At 40.4% G+C, this 23,742-nt stretch overlaps 1 protein-coding gene across 3 annotated transcripts in view; it reads left to right on the forward strand.

Annotated features, from left to right (window-relative positions):
- Adcy8 (adenylate cyclase 8) overlaps positions 1-23,742 on the forward strand; it is a 242,596-nt gene that overhangs the window by 131,789 nt on the left and 87,065 nt on the right. For all 3 annotated transcript variants that reach the window (XM_087187765.1, XM_004837939.3, XM_013069604.3), the window contains exons 6-7: positions 56-214; positions 5,483-5,753. In XM_087187765.1, coding sequence (XP_087043891.1) covers positions 56-214; positions 5,483-5,753 — 430 coding nt within the window. The remainder of the gene's footprint in view (positions 1-55; positions 215-5,482; positions 5,754-23,742) is intronic.

Raw genomic sequence — 23,742 nt, forward strand, 5'->3', positions numbered from 1 at the left:
AAGGACATTCACTCTGGGCTCATGAATGTGTCTCTCCACTCACCCATATCAACAGGTATGTGCGATCAAGAACACAGCATGACGTGGACATGCGAATTGGAATCCATTCAGGGTCAGTGCTATGTGGCGTGCTGGGGCTGAGAAAGTGGCAGTTTGACGTCTGGTCTTGGGATGTGGACATCGCGAACAAACTTGAATCTGGAGGAATCCCTGGGTAAGTCCAAACAAAGCTCTTTCTTGCTTCATCCCTGTTATTTCCTGACTTTGTGGTAGCAGAGTTCAGAGGCCCAGATGTAAGAAGCAGTTATTTGGGAAGAGATTAGACATTGAAGTATTGCATAATATTTGCCCTAAAAATCTAATAAAGTAATTCAGAGGCAACAAGGATGATGAGTCAGTACCAAAGTACTTAGGTCTCTGCCCCAAAAGTACTGGTTCTCTGACCTAACTGCAGGTTGGAATCCCCAGAGGAATATTTTTAAATACTGATGCCCAAACCTCATGCTTATTCATCTAAAGCAAAATCTGTGCAGAATTTATTTTAAATTCTTAAATCTAATGGTCAGTCAAAATTAAGAGCTAATGGTCGTCTATGTATGTATGACCCTGGACTCAGTTCAGGAAATTCAGTCCCTTCCTTTTAAAGACACCTGCACTCCAACTTTGGCTGTGAGACTGGTTGGTATAGAACCTCTAGAGAAGCCACCAGCCTGCAAAGGTGAATTAAGTCCTATAAAGTAATATTAATATTAAGATTCTATTTGCACTGACTGAGCTCTCAAATGTATATGAGTCAGTGAGTTGTGCTGACTTTCTGTGGCTTCCCTTTCTGGGAGATGAGGAGAGATAGATAGATAGATAGATAGATAGATAGATAGATAGATAGATAGATAGATAGATACATAGATGGAATCCACTTCCATATATTCCTTCTCCATCCTCCTAGATCTGCCTTAGAAGTCATAGATCTGTTATAAATTTTGTATTTAATATCAGACAGTGTGGTATCTTGATGAAAAAATTACAGGAGAATCAGTGAAACTAAGATTCCTGCTCTGCTCCCATGCTCAATTCTTTTACCTTCATCAACTTATGTGAAGCAAATGCAACACCTGGCATGAGCTTTTCATGTTAACTTGGCTTGCACGGTGTAACTGGGAGAACTCAGCCTGGTGCTTACCTCCCCTGAGTCTTAAGAGAGATAATACTTGTGATATGGTAGCTTGTGGGTCATTTCCCTGCTCCATGGAGCTTATTTTCTCATCTGTTGAATAGGCACAATCCACCTCACAGATCTCTTCTGAGCAATGCCTGGGACCAGCTGAGAAGCGCTTTGCCAGCTGTGCAGGGACAAACCACATCAGCTAGTGTCCTTATGAAGGATCCCTCACTGCCTGTTATTTGCCACCACTGTTCACCACACAGGTCTGGAACTATGCTAAGCCTGGCATGTTGCCACCGAGTTTCTTAAATCCCTAAATTCTTTGGAGTTTTCCTCACCTGCTGAATTTAAACAACAGACAGCCAGCCCATCTATGTTGCAGACCTGTGTCTTCAAAGCACAGCTGAATGAGAAGTTGGCAAACCTCAGCACACAGCTGTGAGGGTTTTCAGGCTACTGCTTCAACATTTGGAGTCCATTTTAGTGAATATTCTCAGCCACATTAAGTACCAAAAGAATTACTCGACTTAAATCACAAATTACGTGTTTAAACCTTGCTTAGTGGTTATAAGAGTAGTGGCAAATTTTGTTATCTCTGTGCCTGGTTTCTTCATTGCAGAATTTGGCCCAAAACACTAAAATCCTCCAAAAGTGAGTTTCAAGAGTCACAATGCCTATAAAGTACATAGGCTTCTCTGCAGCATACAGCTGTGCTTAGGCATGTGACATGTCCACATGCAGAAGGCAGGAATGTCAAGCAGGTCTCCGGGCTCCCCATGCTTTGAGGTGATTTTGGTTCGTGCTTTTTGGCTTTTTTATTGTCTGGTTCTTTAACCTCTCCGCGGCCTGAATTTCTAACACAGTGGTTATCAAGCTTAGATGTGCCTTCCTCAAGAGGGCTCCTTAAACCACAGGTGGCTGGGCCACACCCTCAGAGTTTCTGATTCAGTGTATTTGATGGAGCTAAGCAACATGCCTCACTAACAAGTTCCCCAGTGATGGTAATCCTGTTGGCCTTGGCACAGTTACTGGGTTCGGGGGCGTCTCCTTTTAAAGATGCTAAGTATTTTTTTTCTGTCCTGAGCAAAGAATTGGTCAAGATAAGCACAGACAGTAATAAAGTTTTACATTTATTAAAGGTAGGGAAAAGTAGGGTCTGCAGAGCAAGTTTGAGCCAAGTAAAATTAGGGGAAAAAATAAGTAGAATGTATAGGGTGAGACTGGGCTGTCGGGAAGGGACAGAAGTGGGAGATCAATGGCCACTGTCCTTTTTTATATTTCCCATGGTGGCTTCAGATCTAGGTCCATCCCGTCAGAAACCTGCTTTTCATGAGAGAAGTCTATGTGCAGGACTTTGGAGATTGTTCTGCACATGTGTCCTGGGATTTTGTAATTAACAGGTCACACCTACTTTCTCAACTAATCTTAGCCATACCCTAGCCTCCTGACTCAGTACCATACTTCAAAGGCCACTGCTGTTGAGCTTTGTTAAGTCAGATAATGCATATTAAGTCCTTTCTTCTGTGCTCAGTTGATATGAATTGTGGATGTGATTGTAGGCATTACTATGTGAATCAGTGGAAGGGTCTTAGATCCTGAAAGTAAAAGTCCTTGTCTCAAATCACCCAGGCTACCAATCCCTGATAGGGTTTTGGGCCAGATATGTTCTCATTGTTCCTAGGACAGTTTCACTACCTGCAAAAAGAGAAAAAAAGAAGAGGGAGGGAGGGCAGGAGAGAGAGAAAGAGAGGGAGAAAGAAAGAGAGAGAGAGGGAGAGAAATGAGCCATCTACCACCTGGGACTGTTGGAAAAATGGAAATTATATGAGATAGTCCATGGAGCCAGTATAGAGTAATACCTTTGGCTGAAAAATAACAGAAAAATAAGGTAAGTGTTACACAGTAATTAGGTCTTATTTACTATCATGACTACCATTACTGTATCCTGGCATTTAAAATTATCACAAATGTCAGGTTTACCTGACATTTTCTGATATATGAGCATATTTGCTGAGAAATGATTCATTTCCTTAGAGGAAAATCCAATCACTGAACTCTCATCTCTGTAAATGCCATACCCTAAAGCTCAGGTTAGTAACAAAAATGAAAAGATACAGCTAAAACCCAGTTTCTATCAAAGGAGTTCAGTGTATTTTGATTAGAATTTCAACAGAAGAATCAGTAATAAGTGAAGGCAAAAATGTTTTTCACTACTGCAGTCATAATATTGACTTAGTAGTACATGCAAATATTAGTCCCCCGAACAATGATAGCAGAATAATAAAATGCAGAATTCAAATAAAATGTCAAACAAGTTTGATATTTAACTTCTTTATTTTAAAATAAAATCAGCCATCAAACTTCACCAAATCCTTTTAAGAAGTTCATTATTTCTAGGGGAAGGCAATCTTCCAAAGCCTAAATCAAAACTTGATTGATAAAGTAGACTGGAAGGTGAAATGATCTTTCATTCTCTCAAGTGAACACAGCTGAGTTGCTATGTATTAGCAAAAGTACCAGGAGAGCATTCTATGTTTATCTCTCAAAATGACTCCAACATCTCTCACTCATTTTTTAATATCTTACACTGAAATAGATATATACATATTTATATCTATATATCTACATATATATGAGGATAATTATTTGGAAGATGTGGAGAATGTGCCTTCAATGGTCAGAAATGTATTGGTAGTTTCATTTCTTTACATGTTCTTTGCAATGAACTGCCTTCTCTGTAAGCAGATGGGATAGGAGGGGGAGTGGAGGAAGCAGAGGTACTGAACATATAATGCATTTGGCAATGTCACTCTAAAAAAATTGAAACTAAAACTAGCCTTCATTGCTTCTTTGGATATATTGTTCCTATAGTCACAAAAGCCAAGCAAAGAATTAAGAATCTACATGACGTGTTCATCCACTTACAGGTGTATTAAAATTGGCTTACAGCAGTGACTTAAACTGAATCAGGCAGTTGGAAACTATTAGTAAGCATGCAATAGTATGCTGAATTGAAGAAACGCCAATTACATGAATAACTAAAGAGAGTATGGAGGATCATAATGAAGGAATGGCAGAAAATGAGTTTGAAGTGACAGAATGAGGCTGCAAAGGCCTCATTCTGAAATTGGACTGTCTCCTGTGAGCCTTGAGGAGACACGGAACATCCGGTAGTCATTTGATCACACTGGTATTTTTTTAGAATACTCCTAATAATTTGAGTAATTGCTTTTATAGCCTTTGTAGTCTACCATGTGCTATTTTGACTATTTTACACAGATTGTCCCATATAATATTCATGACGATTGTAAGAGATAGGCAATGCCAGTTTTCCATTTTTATGGGTAGGAAAATGTACTCACGAGGATTAAATAATTTGTCCAAGATCTCTCAGCTCCAAAGTGGTAGAATTAGGGTTTAAATGGAGGCCAGCTAGTAGCACAGCTCATATTCATATGCACTTTGCTAGTCCTCCCAGACCACAACACAGAACAAGTCATCTAATTGTGAGAACTGAGAAACTTCCCCACAAGGAACTACTACGGGAAGTTTCCATTAATTGAGTTTGATCCTTAACTCTCTTGTCATACATAGTTCTGCTAAAAAATGAGACTTGGATTAGGGGCTACATTGGCAAACAGTTGTGCAGCAATGTGTGACTTAGCTTGTGAGTGACCCTAGCCTGCTGTCAGTGTTATCTCTACCCAGAGCTTTGTTCTCTGCCCCACGCAATGCGCATGTTTTAGGGGAAATTGTATCTTGCAATTGTTTTCCAAAGGACACTCAGTGTAGCCCTATGAGCCTATTAAACTTGCCCTTATTTTAAGATACTAGACATGTTGGAGAAAAGAGGCACAAATATATCAAAAATAAAAGGCTAGGGAAAGTTCCAAGACAGTAAGAGAACTATTGTTGCTTGATGATTTGGACAATAATTGCCTCTGGGCTTCAGAAACACATATATCCCTTGTTTTTCCAGTATAATCAACACCACTGAAAAAAATCACTGATATTTAAAGAATGCTGAAAGTTTTAAGAAAAGCCAAAAGAAGTGCTTAGATGTTACCAGCTGGCTACATTTATCAGAGTCTGCAGTGCCCCGGGGAATAAAGTTAGTGACATCCTGCCCATGGATTTATGCTTATAGCTCTATCTTCTTTATTCTTTCCACATTTAGAAAGACAAGTATTCACTTTGAGGATGTCTCATAACAGTACCCCATATGCAGCTCTGATTATGGCTTTGCCCTGGACAAAACACAGCAATAGCCATTGCAGGGACCATCTGGAGTGTATAATGACTTATACTCTGTACACACAGGAGGATTCACATTTCCAAAGCCACTCTGGACTGCCTCAACGGTGACTATAATGTGGAAGAGGGTCATGGTAAAGAAAGGAATGAATTCTTGAGGAAGCATAATATAGAAACCTATTTAATTAAGCAACCTGAGGAAAGTCTGCTGTCCTTGCCCGAAGACATCGTCAAGGAATCAGTGAGCTCTTCAGACAGGAGAAACAGTGGGGCCACATTCACAGAAGGATCCTGGAGCCCAGAATTGCCCTTTGATAACATCGTGGGGAAACAGAACGTAAGTCCTGGCTTCCTTCTTGTGGTTAGCTGCAAATGCATGCCTGAGTTCATCTCCAAACCAGATGCCTGGAGAAAATGGATTTGTTTTTAACCTTTTCTCTACTGGACACCATAATTAGAAATGATCTAACACATCTCCTCAGGAAATAATTAACCTATGTATGTAATTTCAGGAAATGACAGAAATGCCAGTGAGTTCCTGACACCTTCTCCTTTTTCTTTCTTTCTTTTTTAGCCTAGCTAAAAATAAATGTTATATGAAGCTGCCTTGTGATTTTAGCAAACACACACACACACACTTGGAAAGATATAACTGATGCTATTAAACTAAAGAGGATGGTCAAATACATAAGAATGACCCTTTCCTCTGCAGCTACAGTAAGCACTTCTGAGTCACCCTCTGAAATTCAGAATCAGCAGGGCACCACTGATTTGGGACTGAAAAAGCAGCAACAAGGGATGCTCAAAGGAAAAGTAAGGGAATTCAAGAGTAGCACACAATTTCGAAGCAACCAGCCACACAATTCTATTTTTATGTACCTCAATTTACATCTTATATGAAGGACAGGGGTACAAAGTCAGTATATAAGGAGTAAATCGCTAATAATCAAATTTATTGTTAAGAAATTGTTCTAAATATCAGATTTGAATTAAACCTAGAGAAATCCTTAGACCTTTAGAGGCACCAGAGAACTGAAATCAAGCAAGGAGGAGAACCAAAGTGGACAAACAGAATCTGTCCTGTCCAAAATGCCTTTTCGGAGCATCAGTAAATCACTTGCTCTGGTATAGGTTCTCTTCTTAACAATTCAGACAGGGCACTTGTGGCTGAATTCATGCACGATGTGACTCCACTGGGCTTTTTCTAAGGAAACAAGTGAAAAAAGCTGATAAATATTTAGCTGACATTGAGCTCTAGAGCCGAGCAGAAGCTGAGAGTACTATGAACCAAGGAGACCAAACCAATAGTGTCCAGAGTATTATGAAGCCTAGAAAGGGGAACTTTTTTACATCCAGAGACCTGAACACTTTTCCTTAACTTGTAGAGAAGAAGCCTTGTCTATTTAAAGACGTTTAAAGTGGAAAACTTAAAATGCTCAAAGTACTCTTTCTCCTTTATTTGAAAGATTGGTGGGGCACCAGTGGCCAGGTTAACTGCAGTTTCCTTCCAGTTCTGTGGGAAGGAGACATAAGGCAACGCATGTGCCACATGCAACTAAGAAAAACCACAGGTTGAAGCTAGCCCACATACCTTGAAGGAGTCTACCCTCGGGTCTTTACTACTCTTTTGTGTGTGAATTTTCCAAAAAATTATTATGCCCACACAAGTCACCACTGCTTTCAATGCCTTTCTTTCCATCCCTGAACCAGTGGGCATGTCCTGAATTGCTATTATGTAAAATGATGGTTAGCTACTCCCCAAGTGGGTGTGTGGCTAGCTGACAGTGCTTTCTGCTTTTTCTGCCTACTGTTAACTTGAGTCTGAATGCTGGTTATTTAGAGAGAAGAAGGTGCATGCTTCCCCCTGAATACCTCAGTGATTTTTGTATAAAGTTCTCTTTTTGGCTATTTTGTTCTTATTTTTTCCTTTTGGAAAAATCTCTCCATTAAAATTGGTTGTAAGAATTGGGATAATTCCTTGCTGCTCTAGTCTCAGTTGTACCTGACCTTGCTACTAATAACTGAGCAACAAAAAGAGAGTTGGCGATGAATGGTTCCATTTCATGATTGACTAACCTGATAACATTTTCTGATAATAATTGCTAATTTTCTCAACATATCTACTGATATCACCAAATAGTTATCAAAGAAAATGCCATATTAGTCAAAGATTGTTATTACTGGTGTTTAAACATATTATATATTTCCTATGATGCCTGAGCTTTGCCTGAATATAACCATCTGTGCCATCTTTTGCAGGAATAATCTCAATTCACTTTTATGTTTTTAGACTTAAAAGTCAGTGGATGTATGCTGATACTGATAAATAACCACATGACACTAATAGCACTTTAGAAATGATTGAGCTGATTAAAATGATCACAACCATTCAGTGTTTGTATTTATGCATAATTCTAGAAGTCACTGAGCCATATGTGCAGTTCAGGGACATAATACATCCCTGGAAGAGATCAAGACTGGTCTGTCTGAGCCTACACTATGCCAAAACACAGTGTTTCCACAGAAGCTCCGACCATCTGAGTGTTTACATAACACAGATAAAATGTACTAATGCTTCACTGGGGATTTTCCAGCTAAATTGGCCAGATGTTTTGGCTTCTATTGATTCATAATGTATGCTTAGAAATATTTTTAATGACATTTTATTGCTGTGTCATATCCTACGCTTTGTATACAGCAGATGTTAGATAGTTACATCTTTATATATTCATTCAGTAAGGATTAATTGAGCATCTATTTAATAACAGCTACTTTTATTTAAAAAGGAGAAGGAGGAGCAAAGAAAAGAAATGCTTTAGAAGGTCAATGAGTACTTCATATACTTCATGAAGATAGGAATTACAGCTGTATAGTTTAAACTATAATTGAAATAATATCTGATAAATTACATAGCTTGATTAAAATTTGTCGAATGAATGAGTGAAATGATAGGCATGAATAGTGAAGAATATAAGTCAGATTTTACATAATAGGTTTTATGCTTGGGTACCTGGGTAGGTGACAGAATTATGAACTGAAATGGGCAGTACTGGAATGGAAGTGAAGACTAGGAATTCAGTTTCAGATATGTTGGTCTGAGATGCCTATGAACATCCAGGAAGAGACATTCACGCAGCAGCTGAGTACACTCAGTCATAAAAGAACTCTCCAAGGGAGGTTGGTCTACTTATCCAAATGCAAGCACTAGAAGAAGTAGAAGAGTGAGAGAGATCACTGTAGGCAATATGTAAAATTTGGAAATGAGAGGGAACAGGACAAATCTTGGAGAATAGCAGATGGAAGGTGAAAGAGAATAATGACCCATGGACAGGGAAGCAAAATAGTCATAAGAGAGCTGGAGATTGAGGTACCACAGAACTAGACAGCAGACCATTTTGAGAATGTGGGGAGTATCAACAAAGTCAGCTGTAGCCAAGAGGCCCAATAAGATGAAGACTTAAAACTGCCCATTAAAATTGGATTGAAGAATATCACTGGCAAAAGGCAGATTTGGTGAGATGGTGAAGTCAGGAGCCAGTCTGTGACAGCTGATGAAAGAGGGGTTTGAGTCTCCAAGGAAAACTGGGACTCCACTGTTGTCCCATCCCTTCCACTTCAGTGCCATATCAACAGCTTGGAAGAACACAAAAAGGCACTAAGAATTATTCCTGAGCCCTCCGGGGAATCTTTCAAGCTCTACCTATGCCTGGCTGTACTCCCTTCCTTTTGATGCTGTACACCTTCCCCATCCCTGTGACTCTATCACTGTACATTGAATTTGCTGGTCTGGGTTCTGGTGTCCTGGTTGCTATTAGCTACCCTGAGTGCCACCTGTTGCATTCTTGACTCCTGGCATGGGCAGTCCTCTATCCATTGCCTTGCTTTCTGGGCTCCATGGACCTGGGCTCAGTTACCAGTGAGGCTTCCCATGCCCAAACTTTTAAGTGGAACAAAAGTAAGAAAACTAGAAAATGAGAAGTTTAGGATCACAAATAGACTATTGGAATTTAAGATTACAAAAGTAGAAGTGGGCAGTTGAAGTAGGGACATTTTTCATATTTGGGGTAGAACATCCAGAAATTTCAAGGTAGCTTGTTGGGCTCTCTCAGAATAAAAACAAAATGGTGAAAAGAAGACTTTTTGAAAAAGTCGTTATGTTAAAATTATATCTTGCTCTTCTGGTGCATTCTGTCACTAAAACTTGTATCTGGGCTTGAGCTCTTCAAACAATGATTTAATGGGTGCTCAAGTTTTCTAGATGCTAGGAATCCAGAAACAAAAAGATAGCTGTGGTCACTGTCCCTCAAGAGCTTAAATTTTAAGGGAATGGAAATGCAGACAATTAACCAAAACATGTAAGTACTATGAAGGAAATAGAGTGAGGTATAGGACCAGGGACAGATAGAATCACTACAGATAGGATTGTCAGAGAAGGCCTCTCTGAAGATTAGGGTCCCGCAAGGATGCTGCTTTCGAACAACCGGGAGAAGAGCATCCCAAAACAGCAAACAGCTAGTACAAAGGCCCTAAGGTGGAAAGAAGAAAAAAGTTCAATGTATTAGAAGAGTAAAAAGCCTACATGGCATAGTGAACAGAGAAGATAAGGGCTTCAGAAGAAGCAGACAGCAGACAGCAGACAGCAGACTGGCCTTGCAAGATTTCTTGCAAATGCATTTTATCCCAAGGGACATGATAGGGTTTAAGCAGGGTGATGCCATGATCTGTTTAGACTTTGGTTGGCTTCTGCAGAATTGAATGTAGAGGGCAAAAGTGGCTCATCAGACAAAATCCATCTTAGGGTCACAATTTAAAAGAGGATACCAAGGGCTGAGGCTTTTAAACAGCTTTAGAATGTACCATGTGAACCATATATTAGTAGTTTTAATCAGATTTTTATGACAAGTGGGATGCCGAGAGAGGTGGAACCACTCTTTTAGGAACAGAGCTAATGTTTGCAGCAGGGGGTCTGATCCCAACCACCTTTCTCAGAATCCAGGCCGTAGTCTATTACTCCTCCAGGATTTTTTGGGAGTCACATGGAGAAAAGTAAGTTTTTGGTATCTCCATGTATATTTCAGTCATTTCTACACAAGAGACTGACTTCTTAACTTGAAGTTAATTTGTGCACTTCTGAAGATTATAAACATGAATGGCATTTTAAAATTTTCCATACGAGAAACAGAAAACAAAAGTGCTTCATTGCCTGGAATGTAAGTAAGGTCACTAATGGTTACAAAAGTGAAAAGCTTTGGACCAGGTTCCAAGTTACAAGCTTCATGCATATTTTTTCCATTTAAATATCACACCAACTTGCAGAGTAAATGTAATGTCCCTGTTTCACAAATCTAAAAATTTTGATTCTAAAGAACCAACTGAAGGTTATATAGCCAGTAAGTAATAGCTGGGATTACAGCCAAGTTATATCTGACTCCAAAAACTATATGCTTTCCATCATTCTACAATCCTCACTCTTCGTGGTCTGAATACATGCTGTTTCTATTTTCTACCCTGTTTTCAACTAAGCCAATCTTAGAAGGTGTGCATATATGTGTGTGTTGTGTGCGTAGGTATGTGGTGCGTCTTTACGTGTACACATGTGTACATTGTGTATATGTGTGGCGTGTGTGTAAATGTATGTGTGTGTGTACTCTCCCCTCCCCCAAAATATATGGGTCACTGGCTCACTAGGGATACTTAGCAAGTTCTGTGACAGCTCCGGGAAATGACCATACGCCCCTCCAGCCAGATCATGGAAGTCTTATCCTACCAGTAGCTGTTCAGAACCTGAGTATCCTATCATAATGATGTTTGTGTGGAAAAAAGAAAAGCTGGGCAGCATCTCCTGTGTGTCTTGTGATGAAGCAACCAACCATTTGATTTAGTTCCACTTGCACTAGAGAATGTTGAGACCTGAAGGAAAGGAGAAGGAGAAGCTGGAGCCAACAGCCAGGGTGTTTATGTCACCACTGGTCCCAGCTAGCACTCCTCTTAGATTCTGTTCTCTGCATCCATTGGAAGAATGAGAATTCTCAACTAAACCCTGTCCTGATCAAAGCCCTCAGGTCGACCCAGCGCTGATGCTGGGGTCCCTCGTAAATAGGCCCTGTAGGCTATAAGTTTTGTGAGCTTGAGTTAAATTTCTGTGGGTCCCAAATTTTTGACCATTGATGGGAATAGCTGAATGGAAATCCAACAGAACTGAATTATAGCCCTGACTTTTCTGCTACCACCAAGAGACCTTTAGTAACCACTTCCCTCCACAGCTCAGTGACTTCACTTGCAGGGCAGTAGAAGTAGACCTTACTATCCAATAATCTCTTACCTCGGACTCTACTCATTGACTGTCTACACCTACGACACACTCTGAGCTAGTGGGTTGTGTCTACTGCAGCATCCTGCCAACCAAGCCACAACAAAGGACTCACCAGCAAGGGGTGAGGACACCAACTATTTGCAAGAGTTATGTTTGCATGGCTATCCTAGCAACTGTTCTAAAACATGAAAGTCAAATTTATCAATAGGAATCAAAGCAAAACATTGTGAGAGAATTTAAGGAAAACCCTCAAGAAATGAAACACCATTTTCTTGACGTTTTGACTAATTGAGTTTTGATGATAAACATCTGAACATTGTTGCAAACACCCTCACACTCTACATACTTCAAGACCCTGTTTTCAACATGAAAATTGTGTTCCCTTATCAAGTAATATTGATCCCTAGGATTTGGTTTCTTTCCTTTTTGTTTCTTCCCTTTAAATTGGGATGCAAACTAAGGGCCAGGCCCTTTTTTGTGCGTACAGGAATCCCCACAAATGCCCACACAAAAAAGAACTCACTGCATTCAAATCATTTTACTTCAAGTAGGGCAAGTCTGTCCTACCAAGATGTTCACTATGTTAGTTCATTCATCCAGCCATTCATTTGTTAATTGCTTATGAGTGACCTCAATTTGCAGATAAGTGTTGGAGACAGAGAGGCAAAGGAGGCATCAAGTGCTCAGGAACTTGAAATCCAGTGGTGTCACCAACAGGCAAGCAGGCTCAGTATAAACATCGTAAAGATTGTAGCACCACAGTGGAGTAGAGGGGAAAAGTGTGATCCAAAAGAATCAAGGAAGACTTCCAAGCAAGTGAAATTTAAGCTGAGATCTACCCTGAGTGAAACTGGGGGTGAGGAAAGCAGACCCAGAAAAGAGAAGAGCAAGCCCAATCTCTTAGCTTAGCTTCCTAGTGCTCCAGACCAAAACACAGGCTCCTCTTTCCCCACAAAAAAATTTAACCTGAAATTCCTCCTCCCTAACAGCAACTGAAATATTGGGTATTGGTCTTAAAATGGAAGCTGCGTTTTCAGAGTTTACTGCTTCAGCTACCTAGTATCTAATTGACCACCTTCAATCTTGGAATGCTGAAAATTACGGGCTCATTTTTCCGTTTTTAAGGATCTCAATATTGGATTCTGTTTTGATGTTCATTAGACATCAGCAAGCTTAGGGTAGAGGACAGGAAGACTTTAGAAATTTCTCTGAAGTCCAGCTGCATTCTTCTTGTATCATAGCTTTTTCTGAATCCCCAGACTTCCTTCAGCCCTGACTCTAAACACAGCAGCTCAGTGCAGCCAGGGAGTTATTAGAGGCATCTGGTTTTTCACTCTGTTCAGAAAAGAAGTGGATTTGAAGTCTTCCAGGGAGTGTTGAGTGAATTAAGTAAACAATTAGATCTATTAACTCCGACTCACTATCCTTCCTGTCTCTGAAGTTCCTGAGATAAACTCAGGTGGAATAGATAAAGGTAGACATGACCCCTGTAGACTTACAGATCTCAAAATGTACATTTTGGTCGGCAAACATGACATACAACCTGTGGTTACTACAGAGCAGTAACTGAGTGAAACTTTCTAAAACTAGTTGGGCTCTTTTTTCACCAGGAATTGACTAGTTGTTTGCACATCTTAAAACAGGAATCAATAAATATGTATACAGTATTTTAGATATGCAATAGTAAATGTATGATATTTTAAACAGGTGAAAATAGGTAGGAAAGAGAAATAGCAAAAATATGGAATGTTTCCATATTTCCTCGTTCTTCCAATTTGAAAACAAAGAATTGAGTGGTACTTTATAATAATCCTGGTGCCCAATTTTTAGGTGACTGGGCCGAAATCAACCCCGATAACATTTCTTCAAGTGAGCTACCTCAGTGAATACTCCCTTTTTTTGGAACTGAACACATTGTTTTGACCTAGTGGAATTTATATCTATGAGGGTATTTTCTTTCCAAACAAAGTTACATCTGGTGTGAATGGTCATTTATTACACTTTTTACAGTAATTTGGCCCACATCATGGGTTACTGCCAGGGTTACTGCTCTGCATGAACAAAGGCACGTAGTCCCTCTCAGGTGATTTAATCCCAACCACAGCAAAGACACTTTATATTTTTGTTGGTTTGAACACCCTCATCTTAGCTATTTGTGTGTGAGCTTATTTTTACCTCACCTAGTGTTAGAAAGGAATTGCAGTGCTTATCCAGGGGAAGTGTGCAGTCCTTGTGGAATATTTTTACAAAGTTCTCTCTCGTCTAGGATCCCCAAACTACTTCTGTGATGCCCAGGTTATGAGTGACTAGATTTGGTGGTGTTTCTCCCACTCTGTGGCTTTTATATTAACTTTAGTCCTTCTTCACACCATGAGAGGTCAGGGCTTTGGACACAGCGTGTATGGTCCAGCCCACTAGGGATTTTGTATTCTGGGAGGACTTCAGTGTAGCACCATTCTTAAGTGGCCAGCTCAGAAACAGCATTCAGGATGGTACCAATCCAGAAAAGCTGAGTTAATGAGACAATTACAGGAAAAAAGTGTGTGTTAGGAAGGTTAAAAGATGCGGTGAAAGGCATACACTCCCAAAAATATAACAGGTTGACTCTAATGGGTGGCTGCTTTTTGTCTCAATTTGGTCCTGCCTGCCACAACTGGCAAGCAGTAAGAGAGGATGGATTCTTTAGGGTTAGTAATTTATACATCCATTGGAAGAAATTTAAGAAAAACATTACTAATTAAATTTAATTAATAGGAGTCTGAAAAACTTCAGCCTGATAGATGTAAAACAACAAACCTGAGCAACTTATCAGCAACTCAAGGTATAATATTTCTCTCCCATGCTGTGTGAGTCAGCTTTCTGTCACTGTGACAGAATACCTGAAAAAGAAACTTAAAGAAAGATTTATTTTAGCTAATGGTTTCCTAGGTTTCAATCCATGGTTGACTAGCTCATTTTTAAGATTATGACAAAGAAGAACCATCGTGCCAGAGGAAAGCTGTTTACTTCATTGCAGCCAGAAATCAAAGAGATAGAGAGACAGACAGACAGACAGGCCTAAGACAATATGTAGTCCTAAGGGCATGACCCCATGGCCCACTCCCTTCACCCTGGTCCCAACTCCTAAGGTTTCATTGCCTCCCAATAAGCCATTAAATTGTGAATCCATGAATGGATTAATCCACCCATACAGTTAGGCCCCTTGCAATCTAATCATCTTCCAAAAGTCTCACTTCTAATATTGTAGCACTGGTGAACAATTGTCTAGCCCATGATCCTTTGAGGCGTACACTAGATCTAAATCATCATGTGCTAAGTGAGTTACTTCTGAACCACAAAGGAGTGAAAAGTTTAGGGGATTCTTATAATTACATTTCTCCAAATCTCTATTAAGAAAACACACACACATACACACAATCACACCTATGTGGACTTCTCTCAGACATTGATGTTTCTGAAAATCCTATATCTTTGATGTTCTCAAGTACCTGAACAACCTAGGACCTATATGTTTGCTTATTTATTTCCGGAGTTCAAATTTTCCAGGCTGTGGGCTCAAGATTATCCAAGGTCAGTAGAATAGTGGCCACCTCTCCAGCCACAGCCTATGAGATTTTGGCCCAGTCATTTCAGTGATAGGGTTTCTTTGATTCACACCTATCCTTTGTTCCCGGAAGCCATTCAAGTTTCAGCTGCTCTGTGCCCATGAGTCCATATGAAGCAGGGATTCTGCCTCTCTCCCTAGGTCAGACCTTACCCTTGTGTTTATACCACCCCAAAGGAAGTCAGGGCTGGGGTTTGTAAATCTCTTCCACACATTACTAGGGTTGTGAAAATGTAAAAGTGAAAACATCAGCTGACAGTTTACTTCCAATCATTAGCTTCAAAGTAGTCATGTCTAAGTGGATGTGGCAAGTTCTGTTTCAACCAAATCCATGAAGTTTAACAATTTTTTAATGAGAAATGACCCAAGTGACTTGAGTACAATTACATTTTCCCAACAGAGACTAGGATCTTTTTTCTGAAGAATCCAAAGTATTCAACAATCAAGGAATAGCTAATGATAAAGTGAACAGCCAAGAAGGCTTCTTGGGCCAGGCAGAATCAATGTTAGAAACCACATGTTCCTAGTAACCTTGCTGAGGTGAGGATTGGGAACAAAATCCAAAGTATTAGCCAGGGCTCTGAGGCTTCCTATCCGGAGAGCTCTGCCCAGCCAGATACTGCGGTTGGGCCTGGAAGTTCAGCCATAGACAACCATCTGTCCCCATCATGGCCAAATAGCTCAGTGAGGTCCCATGTGCCTGTGACCAAGCCATGACCCCATCCCAGTAGGATGACATGAAGTAAAGGCTGAGGCATTTAATGGGAAATAGCCTAGTACTGTGCTTAAGTATTCCTGGACCTCAACCCCAAACCAATAAGCTGTTCTACTGAGCCAACTTATTAATATTAGTTTAGAAGATCAAGAGTGAGGTTGTAGGGTTCAAATAAAGAGCAAACTAGGAAATGGCCTCTGTGAAGTCAGCCAGAACTAGGAATCCCCTGTCGTCACTGTTTTATTTCTCTCATCGTAGAGAGATGGAATTTCAGAACACAAGGCGCCAAAGGCTAATCAAAGTATCTCACAGCTCTTTTAATCCCCATCAAATGTAATATGCAGGCAGTACTCAGAAACTCTCAGTTCTGCCTCAAGGAGGGAAGCAACAATGATCCCAGTGGACTTGCATTGTTTGCTCAGGTTTGGGGATCGGAAACCCAGCTACGGAGTGGTGCTGACATTGTCCAACAGGCTTGCTAGATACATAGGGTCTATTATTTCAGCAATCAAAGGATATTCTGACCCTTGTTGTTTTGTTTCCTGGGCTAGAAGCTATGGAACTATTATGAAAATTACTTAAAACCTCCTCCCAAGGCAGGATCCTATAGGCTTCCTCCTACCATGTGATCTCATTAGATATTCTTTTGCTTTGTTTGAAAAATACGTGGTGTCAACATAATACCCAAAGAAGAAGCAAAAGTATATGGAATTCCTATTTTTAAAATGCATCCAACAGATAATTTAGATGTGACATTTTATTTCTCTTCATACAAACGGGGAAGTTGCAGCTGTCTTGACTGTCTTACCTTGCTCCTGGGAATAGTCCAATTGGCTACCAACTCCATTCCTCCAAGAAGGAAAAAAACTGTTACATGCCAGTTCTAAGAAACCCCATGTGGCTATTTCCCCAAGAGTCACCTAAGTCAATGTTTCTCCAAGTGATACTTTGTACTCTCTTTCAGAAAATGACTGCATCTTATATCCAAGGAAATCTCTGCTCCCCGTCCCCAAATATGAGAAAAAAAATAATTGTGCCTTTAAAAAAAGACCAGGCATTTTCCCTGAGAACCTAAATACAAACTCCCAAAGACTGTCTTATCTTGCAACTATCCCAAGAAGGGAGATTTCTTAAAAAAGAGTAAGTGATAAGTATTGAAGGTGGTGAATACATAAATTAGCTCGATTCAATTATTCTAACAGATGCAATAGCATAGCATCACAGGGTAGCCCATAGTTATATATGATTATTATTTGTCACAAAATAACCTTTTAAAAAGTAAGAGCCTTCTCTTCTGATGGTTGGATTGGGATTTTAATAAACAGTAAAGAAAGAAAGAACTCTACATGTACCGATGGGATGCTCTGGTTCAGGCTAGTGCTTCTCCTGTGTCCTCTAGGACATAGAAAGTCATTAAGGACTAAAAGATAAAATCTCTGCCTTTCTTACAATCTAAATCCTGGAAGGAGCAAGTTTGAGTTGGACCTAGAGAGGCCTCTAAGTTAGGGACAGGAAATGCCCCAGGAACAGTTTAAGGAAGTCTCTGGTCCTTCTACTTCTGAGTACAGACTCCACTACTCAGGACCTGGAGCAAGAAGTTTAAGAGGAGGAAGCCCTGTAGCTATGTTCTGAGCTCGCTGGACTTAGCATCTTGCCTAGGTCCTTCCTACATCAGCAGTGAGGCAGCCTAAACCATGAACTGCAATCACAGGTACCTACAGCTAAATCTCAAGACAACATCTACATCCCAAGGAACCTAAGACAAGATGAAGTTCTTTCACTAATGAAAGAACTAATGGCTCAAGGAAGTGCCCCAAAGCTAGTCTAGGGCAGTGGTGGTGATCCTATGCTACGCGTGCTGCAGCAGGCACACAGAGCCCTCTCTATCAGCACACCAGCCAAGTCGCCTCAACATAGCCCCAGCAGCTAAGAATTCAGGTTTAATTGCAGTGTTGGCACTTTGCAATAAATAAATGGGCTTGGGGATGCAGTTTGGGCACTTGGTCTCTCAAAGGTTCACCATCACTGGTCTAGGGTTTGGTCCCAGAAGTCTCAAGGTTACCATTTTTTAATCTGTGGTCTCTGGTGCCCTAGCGGTCAGCATGAGAAATAGTTATGGGGAAGCAATCTCTAGATTCCGAAAACATGAATAAGACCCCACACTGACTAGCTGCATAAGGCTTCCCTAAATGCCTCTTGCTCTTGGTTGTAATATCACCTGTCATGGCAGTGCGTTTTATCTCATGCTGATCAAAAAACTAGGCATTTAGATTAGATAATAGGACAATGAAGTACTTTTGATTAATCAGAACATTTCTAAATTTCAAGTCCACTTTGGAAAGAACAAGAAAAGTAAAGGGATTTTGGTAGCAGAAGACTGGAAACATTGCCCAAGAGAGAATCTTCACTTAGAGGCACTCAGTCCTCCACTCATCAATTTATTCATTCTACACCTACTTTCTGTGGACCTAGGAAAGGTCCCAGGAGCGAGAAACTCAGTCACACCTTAGGCTTAGCACCTGAACTCAGGGAGATCAGAGTTTAAGGAAACAAACACATGATCAGGCAATTACAGTAAATCACAGCAATTGGGCTAAGGGCAAGTGTAGGCCTAGAGTAGACTTCCTGGAGGAGGTGATGCTTGAATCAGTTTTTAAAGTCGGATCAGGACATGCACCCAGGTGCTATGCATTCTGATGCATAAAATATAATGGCAGAGTAATTCCTTAGCAGATCAGATTGTCCCCGTTGTCTGAGCTCCAGTACAGGTCACATATCATTTCCACTGGGCCTGGCATTCTCTGCAGTAGTTCACACAGGGCATGGACAAATGAGAAAGCAGTGTGTGACATGGAAAAGCCATGTCACTTGTGGGCCAATTGGGGAACCCAAAGCCATTCATCCAGAAAAGAAAAGCCAGAATGCTAGAAGGTGGCCATGTGGAGGGGAATAAACAGATTTTATTCAGACATCAGAAACTGGTCCAGTGGGAAACTGGGAGAAAAGGAAGTAAGAGCTTCAGAGCACTGTTTCCTAGATGATATCCCACTGACTATGCAGAAGTAACTTAAAAGGAAGGGTGGGTTTTATTGTCAAAAAGCTTGGGCAATGCAGAGTTTAGAAGTCTCAATTTTGCAGAACTTCAGTGCCTTTATCTCAGCAATGTGTGCTGTGAATCCCATCAGAAGGATACAAGAATTTGTTCATTCAATAAACGTGGACTGAGTGGCTACAAAGCATCAGGCACCGGCATAGCCATGGGAACAAAGAAACAGAAGGGGCCAACTCCTTTGTCTCAAAGAGACTAGTGACAAGGAATGGCAATAAACAAATAATGGAGCCACACTTCTTAAAGGGAATGATATGCAGAACTTGCAGTGAGGCATCTGCCACTCTTATGAAAGAGTTAGAAGAACTCCGTAATGACATAGAGCCCTTCAGCACAGAAACTATGTAAGCTGATTCACAGTATCTACAAGGATGTTGGAGGAGTTGTTTTGAGATTGGAATACATGATTCCATAAGAGCATTAAAGTATTTTTGACTAAAAACACAATCCAAGATTACGTCTAAGATTTCAACTAGAAATCTTACTAGGAAGAATTTATTCATTGTTACAAGCTAGTTAATTAACATTAAGGTTTATGGCCATCCATGCAGTGATAAAATCAGTAGGAAAAGTGGGTCTTCATAGTACATAGATAAAAGGTGAATCCTAAAGAGAATTTCATGTACTAAACAAAACGATGAGTCTAAGAGGATCCATGATATCCCCACCCAACTCAAATGCAGCTTCTAAAGAAACTCAGCCCCCCAGTTGGAACTTTTTCTAGAACTCCCAGTTTCACAGGCAAGATCCCCAGCTTCAAACCATGGCTTCAGAATGGACAGTGGTACTCATTGGGTTTTGATGCCTCACACACCTATGAGGGGGGAAGTAATTTCTGAAATACCCAAGAATATGGATCTCACTTAGGCTGAAACTAGGAGCCCCAACATCTTTTGTGAAGACAAAATCATGAGAGACCTCAGCCACAAACTTTGACATCTCTGCTGCTGCATTCTGACATACAATATCTAAAACCCAAAAGCAAATAAATAGCATTATGTGTTATAATGTTATAACAGTACTTATAAGTATAAACATAGAATATTTATAATATTGCTACCTCAAGTCAGGCATGGTGGCTCACACTTGTAATGCTAGTAATCAGGAGGCTGAGGCAGGAGAATCACTGTAAGTTCAAGGCCAGTCTGGGCTACACGGTGAGTTCAGGACCAGCCTGAACTACAAAGCCAGACCCTGTCACAAAAAAACAAAAAAAATAAAAGAATAAAAGAAAAAATCGCTGCCCCAATTTTATATTCCAAATATCTAAAAACACCAGATAATATAAATAAATATGCATATTTACTATTGTACATAAATATACTATATACTTCAGTTATACAGTGAAATGTATATTTGAATATATGTATTCAATTATACATTATATGATATTCAATGTATTATACTCAAATATTCTCATGACATTTTTCATTTCCTTCCATTTCAATCACTTGTTTTTCTTATTCTCTAGCCAATTGTTTATGTGCGTGAGCTGCCTCAGCAGCATGGAGATCAATCTAAGTCTAGAATCACATTTGAAAGCTTAAGCTATTTTTTTGACCTGATCCAATCTAGCTCAACACTAGTGTTGCAAGTCATCAGAAGAGAAAATTGCATTCTATTAAAAATAGCTCATTGCCGTGTGAGTCTACATAAGCACAGCGGACATCGTATACATTTCCCAGGACTGCTTACCGTCTTACAGTGATCACAGTGGAGGGATCAGCATATGGATTTTTCATGTTGGCAGAATTACCCGATGAAATTGAACACATAACCACATCATAACCTTTACTAATGGAGACTGGGGTATCACAAATAATCCCACATCATAGTCATTCCTCTGGACACGTATCTTTTGCACGCCACTGGGAGTTAAATAAAAGCAGATGACTTCCCAATGGCCCTTCCTAATTTCATCTTGTGTGCCTGCTGGGTTTCATGCTGAGTTTCCTTTGAGGATATAACCCTAAAAAGGGGAAGTAGGCACCAGAAAGACTGTTGGTCGGACAGAATATCTGATTGTCACATGAACTTGACAGAACAAATGATAAGAAAATAATCATTGAGAATTGATCACCCTCATAAAATACTAGGAATAGACTATGTGGAATAAAAATCACTGCTTGGACAAGACAAGATTTTCCACCACAATATCATTGACATTTTGATGAAACAGTCTCTTTCCCAGGCAGTAGCTATATCCTAGTGGCAGTGATGAAGAACAGAAGGATGCAATATTTAACCTTCTGTGCCTGATTGGTTTCACTTAGCATTATGGTCTCGAGATACATACATTTTCCTACAAATGATTCAAATTTAGCCTTCTTTCTGGCTGAATAGCACTCCATTTTGTATGTATACCACATTTTCTTTGTCTGCTTATCGGTCAGTGGGCATATAGGCCACTTCCATAATTTAGCTATTGTGAATCCTGCTGCTATAAATACAGGGATGCATGTGCCACTGTGGTATGAAGACTTTAACTCTTTCAGGAATATACTCAAAAGAGGAAAAGCTGGGTCAACTGCAATTTCTATGTTTAGTTTGTTGAGGAATCTTCATACGGATTTCCATTGTAGCACTAGTTTACATTCCCACCAATGATGTAGATGGAAAACGTATACTAATTTTAAATTTATGTTGTATTAAAAATGATCAGGGGGATGATTCCAAATTCCCTCTCCTTTGAAGCAACCATTCAGCCAACCAGGAGAACATGGTGAGGAGCGAGGCAGCTGGAACAGGAGCGGATTTGATGGTCTCTGCCTGCAAAAGAGGCCAATGGCAGCAGAATCCTCTCAGAATCAACACCCATTACTCAGCACAGGCAACCAGGAAACGTCGAATATTCCCAGTTCACGTGTGTTCCCTACAGACCCATACCAGTCCCCAGCAACAGTAGTTCCCATCAATATGAGAAAAAAATAAGAGCAAAATGGACTTATTCACTCAATTAAATATATCTGGAATGAAGGATTATTATATTCTGAGATTATATCATTCATGTTGAAAAATAATGCTCATATGAGAAATAATGGTCATATTAGAAGTAATGTTCATATGAGAGAATTGCAGGCATCATCACTGCTACCACTGATGCTGCTGCTACTGTGATTTAACTAAATCAGCCCTAAAAACATATTGGAAACTTCCCTGCCCTGTGAAATCCAGAGGTTTTATAGCCACTGAAAGCATGAGAAACTGGCAGAATAGATAGCTCCATTTAATTCAAAGAAGGAAAACTATAAGAAAATTAAAATTGTAGAAAGTGATGGGGACGCCTAACTACGAGTGTACAAAGATATTACAGCAAATGTCATCTCCTAAGGTTAGCGTCCAGCTCAAAGGACTCCTGAAGAGCATCATCCACCTAAGCCAGAAAGTATGCGCAGGTAAGGGCAGCCTGAAAGTCCTTCTCACCTCCTCTCCAAGATACAAGCCTAAGTTTGGCACTTTTTACAGGAATTCTTTTGGAAAGAATTTCTTCCCAAGAAACTAATGAGAAATCCACCAAGGAGCTGCCAGTTGAGGATGCTGCATAATCACATCTCTTCTCAGGAGCCCAAGCCCTCTGGCCTTGTGGGGCTCTTGCTGTTCGATTTTCCGCTGCATTGGTCCCTGTTTTCTTCTCTCTGCTTCAGTCCTTCTTGCCTCTCATCCTGCCATGCCTCCCTCTAACATCTATCTTTTTCTCTGTGGTAGTCTTTTTGGTACTTAGAGGTGAAATCAACCGTTTCAGTGCCCTGAGAGTATATATTTTGCTTTCTCGTGTTGGCACACTGGACTCCATCCTTATCCTGGGGCTGGAGAAGAAAGTTTCTGCAAATGTTACCAGTGCTGAGGCCTTCCTGTAGAATTCTTTAGAGAGGTCAATTTTAGATACATTTGCTATTCCCATGAAGGCTAAAGGGAAGGGTCCAACTATTCCACGGGAAGAATCCTTAGCTAATAGACTGGGTGACTCCAGAGAGGTCAAAGCTCCTGACTGCATCTCTGTCCTACCCACAGTGGGCCTGGTTCAGCTCAAATAAGATGAAAACTCTTGAACAAGCCTCTCCAAGACTCCGGATATATGAAGGGCACAGTCAGGAGGCTCTCCAAGGTCCTCCATTGCCTCACAGGCTACCATGTGATGATTGCATAGTCTCATTTTAATCTAGACTGGGTTCTCACACAGCCAAGATGAGAGGCTCCCAAGCAAAGCAGTTTGTACATAGTACAGAGGCAGGGAGTTTCCACCACAGCCTCTTCCTCCCCTTGAGGAAATTTCAAGGGAATGGAATAGGTGTCTCTCCCTACTCTCTTCAGATCCTGTTACGTCAAAAAAGCTGTCTCAAACTGGAGGTGTGAATGAGCATTGCATTGGCTAGAGCCAGCCAGCTGATCGCCAGGAGAAAGGTTTCTCTGTTAAACAGATGTGGCCTCATAAGCCAATGCAACTTCTGTATCCATGTATCCAAATCTAGTTATCAACTGTGGTGGTTGTGCCTTTCCCTGCCTCATGCTGTGTAACCCTGTGAAAGAGTGGGAGGCAGGGGGTGCTTACATTTTTGCCTAAAGGAAATTATACACGTGTATCTAT

Source organism: Heterocephalus glaber, unplaced genomic scaffold (genome assembly GCF_053883595.1).
Source record: "Heterocephalus glaber isolate CG9 unplaced genomic scaffold, H.glaber_assembly_v1.0 deba00000281, whole genome shotgun sequence".
Lineage (NCBI taxonomy): Eukaryota > Metazoa > Chordata > Mammalia > Rodentia > Bathyergidae > Heterocephalus > Heterocephalus glaber.